Source organism: Ammospiza caudacuta, chromosome 1 (assembly GCF_027887145.1).
Source record: "Ammospiza caudacuta isolate bAmmCau1 chromosome 1, bAmmCau1.pri, whole genome shotgun sequence".
NCBI classification, from domain to species: domain Eukaryota; kingdom Metazoa; phylum Chordata; class Aves; order Passeriformes; family Passerellidae; genus Ammospiza; species Ammospiza caudacuta.
The window spans coordinates 105,982,074-106,000,473 of record NC_080593.1 but is presented as its reverse complement, the minus strand read 5'-3'; the positions used below and the strand labels follow the sequence as shown (position 1 = coordinate 106,000,473).

At 34.8% G+C, this 18,400-nt stretch overlaps 1 protein-coding gene across 1 annotated transcript in view; it reads left to right on the top strand.

Annotated features, from left to right (window-relative positions):
- The window catches only part of SMCHD1 (structural maintenance of chromosomes flexible hinge domain containing 1), a 69,020-nt gene that overhangs the window by 30,952 nt on the left and 19,668 nt on the right, over positions 1-18,400 (top strand). Inside the window, exons 20-32 of the mRNA XM_058802424.1 lie at positions 3,291-3,435; positions 3,652-3,748; positions 5,343-5,415; positions 7,071-7,210; positions 8,187-8,321; positions 9,149-9,376; positions 10,040-10,188; positions 10,906-10,994; positions 12,100-12,218; positions 12,849-13,016; positions 14,036-14,161; positions 16,062-16,141; positions 17,449-17,606. Of these exons, the coding sequence (XP_058658407.1) occupies positions 3,291-3,435; positions 3,652-3,748; positions 5,343-5,415; positions 7,071-7,210; positions 8,187-8,321; positions 9,149-9,376; positions 10,040-10,188; positions 10,906-10,994; positions 12,100-12,218; positions 12,849-13,016; positions 14,036-14,161; positions 16,062-16,141; positions 17,449-17,606 (1,707 nt within the window). The remainder of the gene's footprint in view (positions 1-3,290; positions 3,436-3,651; positions 3,749-5,342; positions 5,416-7,070; positions 7,211-8,186; positions 8,322-9,148; positions 9,377-10,039; positions 10,189-10,905; positions 10,995-12,099; positions 12,219-12,848; positions 13,017-14,035; positions 14,162-16,061; positions 16,142-17,448; positions 17,607-18,400) is intronic.

Below are 18,400 nucleotides of genomic sequence, written 5' to 3'. Positions count from 1 at the left end.
GTGGCAATTGAGAGAACTGCCTGATGTTTTGAGGAAAGCATCACTCCCATCTACAGAAACCAGGAAGAGGACACACAGAGCTACAGGCCAGTCAACTTAATTTCAGTTTGTGGAAAGGTGATGGGGCAACTAATCCTGAAAACCATTTCCAGGTATGTGAAGGACTAGAAGATCCTTAGGAGTAGTTAGCATGGATTCACCTTCTATGATGAAAGGACTAGCTTGGTAGATGTTGTCTACCTGGACTACAGCAGGGTTCTCATCAGTAAGATCCCATAAGATCCTTACAGAGAAGCTCATGAAGTTTGGACTGGATGAACAAAGTGAGGTGAATTAATGAACAGTGAGCCCAGAGAATGGTGATCTGTCTAGTTGGAGGGCAGCAAGTAGGGGTTACCCTAGGGGGTCAATACAGGGTTTGATCCTGCTCAATGTCTTATGAAGGATCTGGATAACAAGACAGAATGTACCTTTAGCAAGTTTTCCTGATAACACAAAACTGGGAAGAGTGGCTGACACATCTGAGAATTTGCCAACCTCCAGAATGACCTCAACAGCCTGCAGAAATTGGCTGTCTGGAACCTTAGGAAATTCAGCATGAAGGATGAAGTCCTGCACCTGCAGAAGGGCAGCCTGCAACCCAGGTATCTGGAAAGCAGCAGGAAAGAACCTGGAAGTCCTGGTGGGCAGCAGGTGGACACAAACCAGCAATGTGCCCTCACAGCAACAAGCAGCAACAACCTCTTGGGCTGCATTAGAAGCCGGTCAAGGGAGGTGATCCTTTCTCTCCTCTCAGGATTGGTGAGGCTAGCTGGGGTACAGTGCCCAGAGCTGGACACATTGCATCACAACACACAGACATGGGTATTCTGGAGAGAGTCTAGCACAGGCCCCTGAAGATGAGGAAGGGACTGGAGGGTGCTGAGGCAGTTAAACAATTTTCCCAGAGAAGTTGTGCTAGTTCCACCCCTGGAAGTGTTCAAGACCAGGTAGTATGGGACTCTGAGCAACCTTGTCCAGTGGAAGGTGTTCCTGTCCACAGCAGCGCAGGTTGATACTGGGTGATGTTTAAGGTTCTTTCCAACTCAAAGCAGTCTATGATTCTGTGATCTCTTACCTGAAAAAAGTCTGGGGGAGCAGTGACTGCTTTGCCTGAAGATGATTTGTGGGGGTCTTACCAATGTCTATAAATAACTGAAGGGGGAGTGTAAAGAAGATGGAGCCAGGCTTTTTCCAGTGGTGCTCAGTGACAGCACCAGAGCCAATGGGCACACACTGAAACACAGGAGGTTCTCTCCAAACATCAGGAAACAGGGGTTTTTCACTATAAATGTGACGCAATGGTGGCACAAGTTGCCCAAGAAGTTGTGGAGTTTCCTTTCTTGGTGATATCAAAAGTTGTCTAAAGATGTTCCGGGGCAGCTGACTCTAGGTGGTCCCATTTGAGCCAGGGGCATTGGATAAGATGACCTCCAGAAAACCCTTCTGACCTCAGCCATTCTGTGAACTTTATCTACAAGAGGGACAGGAAGAGGGAAAGAAAAAAAAGCTAGTTTCTTTGCATTTAATATCAAAAGGATTATTTTTGTCACAATTTTGGGTGGTACAGCTAACATCTGTTTCCAGGAGATCAAAGGGGAGGGAAAAAATCAATGTTTTCTATTTCTTCCACAAAAGAGAGGCTTTGAATGCAAATTCTTGAGGCAGAAAATAGTTCTTAGTATAGCATATTTTTCTAAAAGTTTCTACATATTGGCAGAGTATAAAGAGGTGTTCTTGTATGACAGTAAAGGAAAAAAAATGTTTGGCATTACTTGAAAAGAGTAGTTATCTAAACATATGTCTAAAAACATGCCATGGAAGGCTCAAGATATTTCTGTGAACTTGCAAGTAAAGAAGAGGAAAAAAAAAACTTGTTCTCTGAACAAAAATGAATCTTTCTTCTTCTTTTATCTCTTTATCCAAGTGAAAAGAGAATCTTATTATTTTCCAATAGTAGTGTGGCTTCCCCCAGTACGGCAGTTAACTATTCAGTTAAAGATTCCTTCAGCTATAACAACTAAAATGAACAAATCTCAATGGAAAGGAATAAAACTTTGAAAAACTGGTTTAGCTAATAGTGTTTTGCAGAGATAAACAAAACTCTACAACTTTTGTGAAAGTTGTAAATCTGGTATATTTATTACAGCACTGGACTGAGAAACAAATTATTCTATTTTTCTAACAGAAGGTTGTCACTGAGTGTTTATAGTTGTTCTTGATAAGCTAAAAAATCACCATAAATGCTGGTTAAAACTGAGCTTCCGAAGTCATTCTACAAGGTTTGTGGTTTTAGTTCAGACATGTTCTTTTGGCAGTTACTCACTTAAATATTGCAGAAGTTATTCTACTGTTACTTTCTCAAATAATTTTACAGTTTTATCATTTGCTTACAATGACAAATAAAGTTGTAGACACTGTAAGGTTAAGGTCTTTCTCTTATTATAACCAGTAACTAATTTTGGCCAATGCAAGGTATCTGTCATCTCCTGTGCAAAGGAAGCTCCCTGATAATGGACACCCCTAGGTTGTATAGATAGTTGTTAATTTGAGTTTGAAACTTTTTGGTAGGATATTAATTTACCATGTAGCTCAGCATGCATTGCTTCTTTTTTCAAAGGTCACTTGGTCAAGACATTTGGTTTCCACAAAATATGATGATTGATTTACACGCTCCAGTTGATAGACGCTCCACTTGTTACCACTGGTCTTGTTTGCTAGTGTCTAAAACTAGCAAAGGAAGTGTGGAGGGGCCAGGTTTCACAGGAAACTAGTGGAGGAAGTGTAGTGGGGCCAGGTTTCACAGGAAACATACACTCACGTTTTTTTTTCTAATACTCATCATTATATACCTTTATTTCTCAAATTTGAGGCAATTGTAGAACAAAAATGTTCTGTTGCATGAATGATTTATTTTACCAGAATTAAAGCAATTGAATATTTAGGAAAAGCTGTCCACGCAGAACTTTTTCACTTTCAGGTGCTGTATTGGTGTTTTGAATACTTTGGGAATTTTGACTGTCTTGTTATGTTTCTTATACTGTAGTCTCCCACTGTTATATTTTAACCACTGTTTTTATTTCAGTGTAAATTAAAAGAAGAACATAAGCATAACTTTGGTTATAACAGTATTCTGAACAGCCTGTTTACTTTGTGTCTGAAAACCTCTTGACTTAATTGCAGCCTTAATCAAGAAAAAGCCAAGGAGCACACATAATTATTTCTAAAAATGTATTATTTTTTTCTCTTAGAGGGCAAACCAGAGAAATTTTTGGTGGGTCTCTTGGAGCTTCCTTTTCGAATTGGAGTACCTTTTAGTATTCCTTTGGAATTGCAGGATGAATTTGGTCATGCAACACACTTGACAAATCGCATTAGACCAATTCTGGAAGCTAGGTAATTCAGCCATTTTTTTTATTTGCCCTTTATTTATATGACAATAATATAATAATACTTTAGGGTTTATCTGAATGATATTCTGGGAATTTCTCACATAAATTAACTGATATTTTTCCTTTTATGTTCATAAGAATGTCTGAAAGTATCTTGTATATTAAAACACCGTGTTTGTTTTTAAACTGGTTCTCTTGTGTTTTCTATATATTTTTCTAGTGGATTAACACTGAAGCATGAAGACATACCTGTGGCAACAAAGTGCGTCATTAAGGGTGTTACTGCTAAAGGCTGTGTAAATAGTTGCCAGGGCAAGGTAGGCTAATAAATTTAAACTTTAAGTAAACTTTCTCTGTCTACTAAGAGATGGAGAAAATAATTTTTATGTGAAATAAATTGTTACGTTTGCTCTGCACTAATGACTACAGATATTTCTTGGGATATTTTTAAATTATTTCTTAGAGCTCTACTTGGAGCAATTTTTTATTTCCCATACCTGCACTCTTTTCACAGCTGATGGGACCTGGAGCTAGAAGGGCTGAGCAATGCATGGATATGTGGTAGAGTGTACCCAGCACACCAAATCAGCTGTCTTAGTTTGAACTAGTGCTGAGATTGGTTTAAACCAAATCATTCTGGTGACTTTTGCACTGAAAGATGATAGGGAGCTAAAGAAAATGAAATCTTACATTCTTAGTTCAGATGATGAGTAATAGCAGCTAATATGCAGGGTGTCTGCTCAAGCTCCTTTAATTGTTTCCACTATTCTTGTTGCACTTACACAGTTATGCTTATCCACTTACACACTTACGTTATCTAAAGCCAACCTGTTACTGATGGATTCTCAGCACCTTGTCAAGCTTCTACTTTACTGTAAAACCCAAAATGTACATTCCATGTTAAAAAGATTTTTTTCATAAAACAGATCTTAATGCTTTTGATGAATATAGATTTAAATTTTTTAAAAATATTTTTTAAATTATTTATAAGGCATATTTAGACAGTATTTTAGCCAGGTCCCTCTCATTTAGTCTGATAGTCTAGTGTATTAATAACAAAGCTAGGAGATGAGATATCCCATTTTACTGTTGATATTGTTGCTTAGAAAATAGCAAATAATGTTGCTGGTGGAAAGATGTATGAACAGGAGAAAGAGCATATATACCTGCTTATTGAAAGTTAAAGGGTGTTCAGTGTAGTAAATTTTGTAGGCAGAGTTCATAATCTAAGGTGAAGGGCAAGAACAATGGCATAAAATGGAGTGGATTATGAGAAATAAAGTGTATAGGAGAAAATGTGCCAGACTTTAGCAAGAGATAAATTTGGTGAGGGGCAAGACCAAGAATCATTTAGGGAATTTGCAGTATAGAAATAATACTGTACAATAATAATTTAAAAAATTATTACTATTTTTCATTATCTGATTTTAATGTGAAAATTTGTTTTAGTGATGCAATTTACAGCAGTTATTTTCTTACATCCTTAATCAAAGATAGATGGACAGTGATAGCGATGCCTTGCTAAGGAATAACAAACACAGAACTTGCAGACCCTTATTTTAAGACTTTTTTTTTTAGCTGCTATATTTTTCCCCATTTAAACAGCCTCTAAGCAGGAAATGAAAAGTTATGACCACTGCTTTTTGTAGTTTCAGAATCATGTAGTTTAACATATAAATCCTGAATTGTACATCTCTGATTATAATAACATGGAAAAGAGGTGTCAGTACAGGAGAAAAACAAATCTTTATTTTTTGTAGCACTGTAAGACAATTTCTAGGGACTTCTGAAATTAACATATATACAAATTGACATGATTATGTGAAACTAATACATTTAAGGTTATTTAAGGTTAATAATTAACCTTTATTTTTTATTTAAGGTTAATAATTAAAATATTCTTTTCATTAGAACTTTAATCTGAAGATTACTCTTCCTGGTTTGAAAGAAGATACACAAGTCATTAAAATAAGATTGCAGCCTGGTAAGTATCCTTAAAATATTTAGTGAAATTCTGTTAAATTTTGTTCTGACACTATTAATGAAAGCTTCTCCCAAGAAAGTAAAATATTTAGTGAGGCATAAAAAAGGATTCAGGTGATGACTAGAAAGGAAATAAAGCCAAGAGCATCTCATTCTTGGCAGGAGTATCATTGTACTCACAGTACAATCTCACCTACTATTCAAGGGTCTGGAATATTGGTCTGCTTATTTGAGATACATTTTTGTCTTTTAATTACTTTAAATCTTTTTCTAATCTAGCACCACTGAACGAATGAATTTCTTATCTTCTTGTTTTTCTTTCGCATTAAGACTTTTAACCTGTACTAATCAGTATTGACCTGTTCTCCCTGCAGAAAATCTTTTATGAATGAATAAGTGGTCGTTCAGTTTCTTAACTGAGCAAAGGGGGATGCTTTGGCAATTGAATTTTGTCTGAAATTTTTATGTTACATGAATTTATCATAATGCAATACAGGAACATAGAGGTCTGTAAGGACACTGCCCTAACCAGAATTTTATGTTTTCTGGATGTCTTGATTCAGAGGAGTCCCTTACATGAGGTCTTGTTATCCCTTGTTACCTGGATTTTTCTGGATTTGGGATATAAAGTATAGTGTGAAAGTTAAGTTTTGGCCTCCCAGATTACCAAACTTCAGGCTTGACCATCTCATTTTGCATAGATACTGTCGTCTACTTTGTAAGACCAACAATGCACAGTTTAGTCCATAAACCCTTAACTCCTCAAAGGATAAAGATTATTGTAGAAAACAGTGACATGATCGGACTTGAGACAGACTGTGTTGTGTGTTGCTGTTATTTACCTTGGACTGTTATTTACCTTCATCCTTCATTTTGCTTTTGACAATATAGAGATGCTTCACTGCCTCTTTCTTCTCACTTGAGTTAAATCCTTGGCTTTGTAAGCTGGTTTTGAAGGAATAATAAAAGCAATTTCAGTCTCATTCTTCAACTAGTGAGTTTGTAATAGAAGATTTAATAAGTCATGCATAAAGGATGCTTCTGAAAAATTACCATCTTTGTTCTTTCAAAACCTATCTTTTAATAGTAATCTGTTACTTCCTTCTCTTTTGAAAAACTTATAAAATAATTATGTGTTCCAGGAGATAGACTTATCTGAATAGCTTCACTTTATTATCTAAGTAACGACAACAAAATTTTCTTTTGCATTTTTTTGCATGCAGATTGTAGCTGTGATAGCTTTGGCAATTAATTGGATATCTCAGCATTAATTTTTTTGTGTTTATCATGTCACAAGAAAGCTCAAAGTTGTTTTTTTTTAATGAATGTGGATCCATATACATGTAAACATGTAAACAAAATTATATAATGTGTTTACACCTTGTATATTCTGAATTTCATCGGTTTTTTTTAAGAGTTCTCTACTAAGTTCAAAAAGTTGGCACATAGTATGTGTTGAAGGACAGAAAGTGTAGAACTTTCCAGTGCAAACCAACATATATATATATATATACCTGAATTGTTTGAAATAGTTTGTTACCACAAATATCTTGGTAGCTTGGCTTTAAAATCTCTGAGTTAGCAAAAACTTAAATTTAGTGTCTCCCAAGTTATCCAGAATGTAACTATTGTTCTGCAATTGTGCATTTTTTACAGGCCCTCCTCGTCAATTGAAAGTAAAACCAGATTCAGAAATTCTAAAGATTGAAAATGGTACAGCTTTTCCCTTTCAGGTTGAAGTACTGGATGAATCAGGAAATATAACAGCACAGCCAGAGTTGATTGTTCATTGTAAGGTAAAGTTAATTTCATGGCCATAAGGATTTTTATTCTTGCTTTTTAAAGGGTTGGAAGAAGAATCTGTGTTGGAGTCTACATAGAATTTAATATCTTTAGCAATGCTTTCCAAGTTTCTACAGCTTGCTAGCCATAACTGTGACTCTCTTACCTCTTATGTATTACGAGCCATTCAATAAGTTGTAGAATCTGTGGAACATGACCTTAGAAAAGGAAGAGAAAATTATGTGAGGATGTATAGGTTCAATTTTAAGACATTTTAGACCATATTTATCATATACAATGTTAAAATTTATTCAGAAAAATAACTGCAGAAAGCTTACTTCTGGTATTTATAAGTTGAAAATTCAAGTCTAGTGCCTAATAATAATATTAGAAATTATCATAAGCACCAATAGAAGCTCAGAAGGGAATGCGTATCTTGCTCTGACTTTAGGAGGTAAAAAACCTTCCCATTTTGGCCATCTTTTTAGCACTCAAGAAATGACTTGCCCAATTCTAGTGAAATTCAGCAAGGGTATATAGAAGTGTTTTCCCACTGCAAAATAGGCTGCATTCCATTTGCACTTTATATGGGTACATGCTCTTCCTGTAGAGTGGGTCTGCAGTGATATGATGAATGTGATGTTTAAATTCTTTTAATGTGTGATGTTTAGTAAATTGCTTCACAAGTTAATTGAATTTATTGCATAATGGCAGAAGAGTCTAATTATTGTGTGTTATTAAAGCAAATTAATAGATAGTATACTTTATTTCTATAACTTACTCCCTTCTCCCACACATCACTTATTACCTGAAGAAAAATACAGGTTCCAATTGTTTCCAATTGTCTTACAGTTGTTGGAAAACTGAAATATATTATTTTTTTCTGTAAAGAATAAAATAATATATTTGTACTTTGCAAATAGTAGTTTCTGAAATTATCATGGTAGTTCTGTAAAAGAAACTTGATGTTTAATTTTACATTTTCAATAGTTTTTAGGTGCTTCAGACCTTCCTGTGTATTCTGTGGACTGCAGTAATGGAGGAACAAACATTTTAACTGGTCCAGTTATACATGTACAGAATATCAAAAAAGACCAGATACTGAAAGCAAGGTTTGAAGTACTTGTAAGTATTGGTTGGACTGTTTGGATAAACAAAAGATTGAAAAGTTTATTGTACTGTCTTGCCAGCATTTTTTATGAACAAGCTTAGCTCCACCGAAGTTAGTGGTTTAGGTATCATAAACTTCATAATTAGGTGGCTATGCTTTTTTATCACTAGAAAATAATAAAAAGGCAAAGAGTTTTTTCCATTTTTTCTTGACTTCTCATTCTATTTGTTACATCCCTGATGTGTTTCAGAAATACGCATGTTTTCTGGGATTTTTCTTCCCCTTTTTAATTCCTGGATTGTTTTCACAAACTGCCCTCATTGCATAAACATTTTAGTGTAAGAATAGGTACAACAATCAATATTTTTTTGTAGCATTTCAGTTTCAAAGCTCATGAAGTATGAATTTTTTAAATGCTATTGAAAATTCTAGTTCTCTGGCAGTCAGGAGAGTCATGCTGATGGAGAAAATAAGACCCGTGTGTGTTTTACTCTGGAAAAATGTGTAAATAAATACTAGTATGGCAAGAGGAATTATATGAAATGATACTTAGGATTGTGCTTAAAATGTATTTTTTAAATTTTATAACCTACTGCTTCTGGAATAGAAAAAATCTAAATAGCTAGCATCAATTCTAATATCTGTTAAAAGTTGTAAGTATATTGGCGTATCTTTTTTATTTACTTTTGCCAAGTCAAGCTGATTTCATGTTGGACACCTGGTCATACCTGGTATTCTGAGTAGAGCCATAGGCTATTATGGTATTATGTGTATGCATATCTAAATTAATTATCTTAATTATATGTCTTTTTTTTTTTTTTTTTTTTTTACCCATGAATAGAATTGCAAAGATGTGCCACCAGTGGAAAAGATTATTAAACTTCTTCCTAGCAGTCATGTTGCAAGACTACAGGTCTTAAGTATGAATGGACAAAAAGCTCTTCAGATTAAACATCAGGATGAAATCAGTTGTGTTGCTGGCCAAGTCATGAATAAACTTATATTTCAAATGTACGATGAAGCAGAAAGGGAAATACCCATAACTGCAGCTGCTGCAGAAAAAATCAAGGCAAGTACTTTTGAGTAAACAGCAGCATAATATGGTGGAGGAACACAAAGCTGATAGCATTAAATCCATAAATGTCAGATTGCTACATAATATTCCTCAAAACTGTATTAATAAACATGGAAACTTAACTCTCCTTTTAATTATTTTGTTATCTTTTATTAATTAAATGTCAAGTAGTGCTTCAGGGTAATATTATGAAAAGCAGGTTAGTATTTCCAGTGCTTCTCCTAAATGCATTAAATAATTATCACAGAGGTATAAATCCTCAGATCCAGGACCTTCCCAACATTTAGAAACTTTAAATAGGCATGTTCTGCATGAAGGCTTGCTTGCCTATCTTATCCCTCTGTCTTATGTGTGCGCTTATGTGGAGTCCAAAACAAACATACAGATTCACCAAATATATGACACTTGTATCTTTTCTAACTCAAGTTCAGTGAGGGAAACCTAATGTATGTTTTGATCTGCTTGTGGTTTTTTTCAAGTAATTGACTGTATTTCAGCAGATAGCATTGGTTACTGCTGAGAAATGTCCAGGCTTTCCCTTGAAAGCTGCTATTGCCTGTATGTTACATCAACATATTTGGAATGGCTTTAAGATGCATTATGTAGCTAGTCATTTATAATTTAGCTTTTGATTAATTTATAAAATTTTAATTTTAGGTCAACTGGACACCTAAAATTGACAGAGAGCTGTTGATGCAGGGATTATTACCTGATGTAAAAGTACCAACTTCAGTAAAAGATGCACGTTACTGTCTAATTACTTACCTTGATGAGCACGTGTCTTTGGAAAGTGCATTCACAGTCAGGTTTGTTCATTTGGTATATTTCTTTATTAACCATGTTATTGGCATAGCATTGTAGATCTCATTACTTTGGAGTAAAACAAAAGTCTTTAGCTGAAATAATGAAAGTGGTTGGCAAATTAACAGGAGAATGTCAGCTTGGGAAATGGGAAGGGTTTATGTAAATTTATTACATGTGAGAACATTATCTATGTGAAAGACTCCATTGTGATTACTGACTTGCATCCAGCTCTGTAATCACTTATGTAAATATACATATACTGAAGAAGACTGTTGATTTTTTTTTTTTGTAAAGTTGAAGTAAACATTAGCTCACAGAATAAGGTGACTGGTGACAGAGGAGAAAGAAATATCCATATAAAGTTAATTCTTATCTGGTTTCTCAGTCAAAACTGACAGGCTGTAAATTGAACCTTAAAATTACCTGTTTATCACTCTTAGCGTGTTTAAGTCTTGTATCTTAAAAAGTTTATTAAGAGGAATCTGATTCTAAATTATTTCAGTGTATTTAATGTGATTTTAATAGGTTATAATTAATTAATTCACAGCACTCTGATGCTAGGGGTAGATTTGCAGCAATTAGTCATTTCACAGATCTGCAGTAGGAAAATAAAATACACTGCATGACAAAGCATTAAGATTCTTAAATATATTTATCATGCCTTCTATGATGTTATATTTACCATTATGAGAGAGATAACTCAATTTTCATGTACTCAGACCAGTTCCTGATGAACCCAAACACATTAAATGTAAACTAAAAGGCTCAAACACACTGCAGATGGGTGAAGAACTGCAGAGTGAAATCGGTAAGTTGTTTGCATATTCTTCGTTTTCTTCTAAGATATATCTCTTTTTCTTGGCAGTTTGTTAAGACTGTTATATATACAGATGTCATCAAGAGTAAATTACCTTCAACTACTTTAATAAACAGGTTTACATTCTCATTCACAGAAAGATGTTCAGACTTCTGAATTGCCATTTTACACTTCTGGAGTTACTCCCTGATAAAATTTGCCTCTTACTTTGTACATCAGGACATTCATCACGCTTAATTCAAATAGTTCATAAATTTTTGTTTAGTTTATGTATTCTGAAATCTCAAAGGCTTAACAACATTCAGACTGTTGCTAAGGCATGGACTTAAGAGGAAGGCATGTTAGGGATCAATCTTCTCATTCTTTGGTTTCTGTATGCAGTTGCCACATGACAATGAAAACTTAAAAAGTCTTTCAATATTGGAACATTAAAAGCTTGGGTGTGAATGAAGAAAGCACATAGAACAAAAAGAGATAGGAAAAAAAAAACTAGGTTGAAAAACACTTTCAATTTTGAGATTTTTTTTTTCCTTTTAATTTTTGGTAAGAAAATATCTTTGAATAAAAAGAATTGGGAAGCACAAATATGGGATATAACTAAATAGATACATTTGGTTTATACCCACAAGACTGGGGCTTCTTATCAATGTATATAAAAACCTGAAGAGAGTGTAAAAGGTTTGGAGTGGGGCTTTTCCTAGGTGTGTTCAGAGACTGTAAAGAGAGACAGTGGGCACCAAGTGAAACACAGGATGTTCCCCCCAAACTTCAGGAAACACTTTTTCAATGTGAGGCTGACTGAGCACTGGCACAGATTGCCCAGAATTTGTGGTGTCCCTCCTTAGAGATACTCAGAAGCTGCCTGCCTGCAACTGGCTCGAGGTTGCCCTACTTGAGCAGGGGTTTTGAACCAGGTGACATCCAGAAATACTCTCCAACCTCAGCCTGTGATGTAGTGATAGTTACTGAATTTTTTTCTATATTGTGTCTGTGTTGTGTATGTTTATTTTCCATATGTTGTATAATGTTTTGTTAAAGCAGCTGCTGAGGTGATCATCCTAATAATCATTTTAATCATCATCATCTTTTTTAACAGATGTAATGATTACAGATCAGTTTGGAAATCAGGTTCAGACAATGACATCTGCATGTGTAAATTCCCTAGGAGTTTCTGGGCCTGGACTTGATAAGTCAAATTTGAAAATAACTTGGCAGGTATTTATAAGATGTCATATAGTTTACTCCTTTGTGGCATTTGTGTGGTAATTGTCTTAATTCTGTTACACAGAACTAAACCAAAAATGTGGAAGGGTATTCAAATTACATGCTAGTTGGTTGCTGAAAGCATTAAAATTGTATGATCCTGTTCTAAGGAGCACAGCTGCATCTGTTAAAAACCTTATCACTGCTGCAGCTGTAAAATGTGGAGGCCAGTTCACTCTGTGCTTGAGTCAGGGTTGCTTTGTTTCTAGGTCATTGTTCTGTTTGTTTTCTTCTATCTTGCTTTTAGTCTTCTGGTTTTTTTTATGTTGGTACAGTTGATTTTAAGATGTTTTGAAAAACCTTGTAGAATGGACTGGTATCTATAACTTTTAAAATTCACTGGATATAACCTGAAAAACAAGTTTCTGAGAAATTCTTGAGTTTGAAATGTGTCACTTCTTACTCATGAAGTTCATTAAAATTTAAGAGAAGGAATAGAACTTGTAGTTTAATTTTTAGTCCACTGTCTCACAGTAAAAATACCAAACAGTATTTATAGCATTAATGCTATATTAAAAAAATACTAGTAAGTTTTACTTTGCTTTATATGTTCTTGATAAAATTTTCTTTGTTTCTCAATAGGAAAGTACTCAGACAATGAAAGTAAAAGGTATTCAATACAAACCCTGTTTACTTGGAAGCAAAGAATTGTGCTTTGCTTGGCGTGAGTTTTCTGACTTTATCAGAGTGAATTTAGTAGCAGGATCCCCAGCTAAATTGCAGCTTGTGGATTGGCCAGAGTTAGAAAAGGTAAGTTGAACAATTTTGCTTTAAAAAAAACAACATGGTCCCTAGTCATGTATTTTAATTCCATTTTTCATGCAATAGCTAGCTCCATTAGGCTTTTAAAAGTAAAATTATTTTGGAGTAATCTAACTCATATGTGTATGTTTACAACCAAAAGTACTGCAGACTTTATTCTGCCCCATTTGCCTTTCTACAGATAGTGTAACTTTTCTCTGGTGCAGTAATTTTACTGTGGGCTGGATCCTGACATCCATCTTTCACTGCTGTTTTCCAAAAATACAATCCTTAGTGGTAGTAATGGCTGGCAGCTCATCTCTCTGTCTTTGCTGGGGTTTTTTGATGTTCAGGATGTAGGATGGCAATCCCAGATTTACTTCAGTTTATAAGTGTTTACTGTCAGAAAGTAAACACTTGTACTTCATTGTCTCTAAGACTTAATGGAAATGGCTGGAGATTTTTGATGCTGTGCATCTATTTGCCTTAGGTTTTTAAAATTATTTTTCAGTGTTTACTTTGGCTATTCAAAGAACAATGCTTAACTTCTTGCAGAAATCAGAATAGAAAATTGAAAGCAGAAAAAAGAAAATTGTCTGAATAGAGGGCAGGAATCAAGATTGGTGTTTTGTGAAAATGGAGAAGGAGGTTACTGAAGAAAATTAAACAGAAGGTTCAGGAAGTTGCATAACTATTTTTTTTCTCTAGGCAGCTGTTCAACTATATCAGAAAATAAAATTTTTACACCATAGCTCTTCCTACAACAAGAACATTGATAAGACCCTTCAGAATGAGTAACCCATGCCATTTAATTCAAGTAGTGCATTTTATTCTAAAAACAGAATATAAACAAACTCTAGAAATACATTCCTACATACCATTCAATCATGGCCTAGCTGTTCTGGGAGACAAATAGTATGGGAAAGGTGGACACTGTTGCTCTGGGGATTCCTAAACTGCTGTTAATGTCCAAGATATGTACAATTGATTATCATCATTTGAGTATCGTGTATTTGTGTCTGTTCCAGCCTGTGGCAGTGATAAATGGTAGAGAATTGCAGAGGCCCCTTATTGTTCAGTTGTGTGATCAGTGGGGAAATCCAACTCCTGAACCTAATGTCAAAATCAACCTTACAAAGAGTAGCAACTTAAAGGTAAGCATTGGCCTTATTAGGTAAACTTTGTTTAACACAAGTTTTGTTGTCATGTCTATGGTATGTTAATTTTCAGGACATTTTTGGAAATGTAATAAAATACTGTAAGATCACAAAAGAATAACTAATCTTGTATAAGAACTGTGACAACAAATATCATAAACTGGTCCCAGGACAAAACCCACAAATATAACAAAATTTGGATAGGACAGGATCTGAGTAAAATTCAAATACATTCCAGATATTTTACAGAACCTTTTTTCCAAATTTTGCATGCACATCAGACCACCACATCCCCCATGTTATCAGAGGTAATTTACTGAATTATAGTAATGACAATGGTGCAGTCTCAACTAGCAACCAAATAATTTTTATCCTGTGGTTCTTTGATTTTGATTCCTGAATGTATGACTTACTGGTCTGTAGGTAAAGCTGGTCAGCAGATTTGGGCCCTACTTGATTATCCTGTGAAAAGCAGGATAAATGAGACTAAAACAATGAGGATGCAAATCTAGCCCAGATATAAGTGGTTACTGTCTGTTCCATAAGTGAGGTATGAGTATCAGATGGTTTTCACTTTAGTCTATACAAAGGAAGGACTTTGACAGAATACTCCATTCATTAAAAATTTATTCTTGTGTTTGAACAAAAAAGGAAAGTCAAGCTGTCAAACATTCCTACTTGTCAGTACAGAGACTGTTATATTGAATATATATATTATCAACACAGGATATATTCATCCACCTCTGGACATAACATTTTTTCATTCAGGACAGGTCCTGTTCCCTTTTTGTTCCTGCTTGCCGTGCATTTGCGTTCCTCAGTTTTCTCAGAATAAACAACAGCTGAGAACCTTCTTTTGCTTGCTCCTCCAAAGCTGTGCCACAACCTTAGCTTTTGCCCAATTTAACTATGCTATTATTACTTCTTTTAATTGGCTATTTTGGAGTAGATTTCTTGATATCCTGAACCTTTTTTTCTGTCTTTTTTTACTCTCTTGCCATAGAAGCCCGCCTTGCAGTTTGGAGATTTTTTTTCTTTGCACCATCTACTGTTTTTATGGTGTCAGCTGAAGTTCACTGTGGGTTCTAGTTATTTTGTTCCTGAGAGAAGACACAACCTTGGCAGTAGCACTGTGTGATAGAGCTGCCTGGTCAAAGAGACGTTGAGGCAGCATGCTGTGTCTTCACAGATTTTTTGCCTTCTTCTGGGGAGCACCAGCAGCATGTCTTAGAGTCCACATGTTCTTTAGCTGAGTGGGATGTGTCCAGGAGAAAGTGCTCTGGAAGCCAAGGTTGAACATTGTTATAAAAGTGTTTATTACAGCATGCTCTGCCTTGGCATTTCCAATAGGTGGTATGCACAGTCTCTCAAAAGAAATGAGAAGATTTTGGGAATGGAAATTCTCAAATAAGATGTTCTCTATATTTCAGATTCCATCCTCTAAGTCTCCAAAGCCTGATACTATGCAGTTGTAGCATGTGTTCCCTGTACTCCTTTATCTTACAGATCCAAAACTGAGTAAGAACTGGAGGAACACTGTAACAAGCACTAAATTGTTTGTAGAAAGTTTTTGGATCTGAAAATACACTCAGATTAACATCTGCTGTGGATGATACGATAGCATCAGTAGCAGTTTAAGAAATAACATTTTTAAAATATTTGAATATATTAATGAAGAAAGTGTCCTAGTTCAGATGAAGTGATTGCTTTTAAAATCTGGTAGAGAATTTGAACCCTCTTCCTTAATATTGTCCTAATAACAGTATATCTTTCCCTAACTTATAGTACAAATTTTAGCTACAGCTCAAATTAACAGACATACACAGTCAAATGAGATAAACATTCTGTCCTAAGACTATTTCTGTGTTGTTGAAAGATTTTATTTTTTTTTTGACAGCTTGTTCCTTCAAACCAGCAGCATAAAACAGATGACACTGGTAGGGCTAACCTGGGAGTTTTTAGTATTCACGCACCTAGGTAAGTAGTGAAAACCGAATGGATTTCATAAAGTACTACTAAGTATTAATCTAGAACTAAGATTTACTATCCATATGCAGGTGGATGGCCAGATAGTAAGTTACAAAAATCTAAGTGCTTAACTAAATAAAATTCAGTAGCTGCTTCTTTTGATCTATTGAGAAGCTGCTGCTGTAATTTTCTGAATCTTGTTTTATTGTGCTAGACATTGTTTTAAAGGATTGGGTAGAGTGTCCTAAGGAATTTTAAATAGATGTATTTCATTTTTCCTATTTGTAATTCAACTGCTCAAGTCTAATTTCCAGCAGATATGTGTACTGTGGTTCCTGCTTCTTCATCTTATGCTTCTTCATGCTCACTTCATGTATAGCTTCCCTTACACACTTAGGTCCCATATGGCTTTTCAGTTCATCATTTCTGTATCTTCCTCATAGTCACAGTTCTGCAACCCACTCCCTGTATCCCTGAGGTTTTGGAGCAAGACTGGGTTGACTTTAGGTTATTTGAAACTAGCAATAAGTGCTTGTTCTTTGCATTTAAATATGGAGGATTTGACTCATAGTACTCTTGCATTTGGAAATCTAAAACAGCATTGTTTTAAATGCTGTTGATGGTGTTCAGTGTATTTATGATGTCTGTGACTTGGTAGAAGGATGATGAATATTAGATATCAATTTACTACTGGAGGTTAGAAACAGGTGTGACATCATACTATTTATAGCATAATCAAAACTTCCTGGGAAGTACAACCTCTGTGCAGTTAAATACTATATTCCCAGTTGTATTTTTTAAAAGACTGGGAATTTTTGAAAAAACTTTTAAAAATTAAACTTTTAAAAATTAACCTTAAACTTAAAAATTTAAGTTTTTAATACTGTGAAGAAAATTAGTTATTTGATAGCATTGAAGACATTATATACTTTCAGTGTACTTTGTTGTATATGAATGGTACTTGGATTCACTCTTTGGAAATTTATCAAAGTGGAATGCTTCTCACCATTTTAACTGCTTTTTGCTTTACTGTCTGCTGCTTGAGGCTATAGTTGCTAGTGTCTTACAGGCAATGAAATGTGATTAAGATAATGAAATATTAACACAAAATTAACAAGTTAATATCTTAAGAATAACTTGTGACTATACTTACCTGACATTGAATTAACAGTTCCTTTTTTTTCTTCTCTTTACTACTACATTACTAGATATTGTTTAGCATGCTTTCATGTACATTATTCAGACTTTAAGCCAGTTGAAAGTTGTCTTTTCAGAAGAGATTTTACATCCATTTTTATGATTTCTCTATATTGCAGGGGAGAGCACATTTTACAGATTAAAGCCTCATACAACAAGGCCATATTAGATTGTCTTGTAATCACAGTAAATGTCCTGCCTGATCCTGAGAAACCTATCTGCCTGAATGTTAAATATGACAAAAGTCCTTCTTTTCCAGCAGGAGGTACTTTTCCTGGTAAGTATATGACTTTTTGGTGGAAATCAATCACTCAAGAGCTTTGAAAACTGTGGAAAATTATTTTGGGGGTTTGCCTACTGTATTGTTTTGTTTTGTTTTTCTGGTCTGTTTTCTCAGTTCTTTGTAACAGCTGTGTCTGAGGTGTAACACTTGGACAGAAGAGATATGTAGGTCATCTTTGGAAAGCATTTCAAAAGACCTCTTATTTATTTGTTCCAAAATGCTCCTTTTATCCATCTATAAACGATAAAACTAAGAATCTCTTTTCTGTCTTACTAAAATATGATCTGAGCTTGTTCATGTATGTTTTCCCGCATCTCTTTCTCTGGAATAGTAGCAAAGGAAGTAGCTATGAAATTCTAGGTCAGCTGTGAGCCAAGACAAACCAAAAGCAATCAACAGGAGGACAACACAAAATATTCTTTTCTCCTGCTGTATTCTCTCACAAAAGAGCTTGTTTCTTGGCTGTCATAACTTGATCAGCCAACATTTTTATGACAAGAGGTTTTTGGTTTTTTAAAATACTCCATACAATGTTATGACCTTGATTAAATTCATGAGGTATTTCAGTTTTTCCTGGAGGAATCATAAAATGACAGAGTGGTTTGGGTTGGAAAGGACCTGTAAAATTATCTACCTCCAACCTCCCTGCCAAACAGACATTTTTCAAATGTAGTGTGTAGTGTAAACCAGGTTTTTAGTTAAGAAAGAGAATTAAACAGCTTCCTCAGGACAATATATATAGTATATATGACATTAAATTATTTCATAATAAATTCTGTATTGACTGC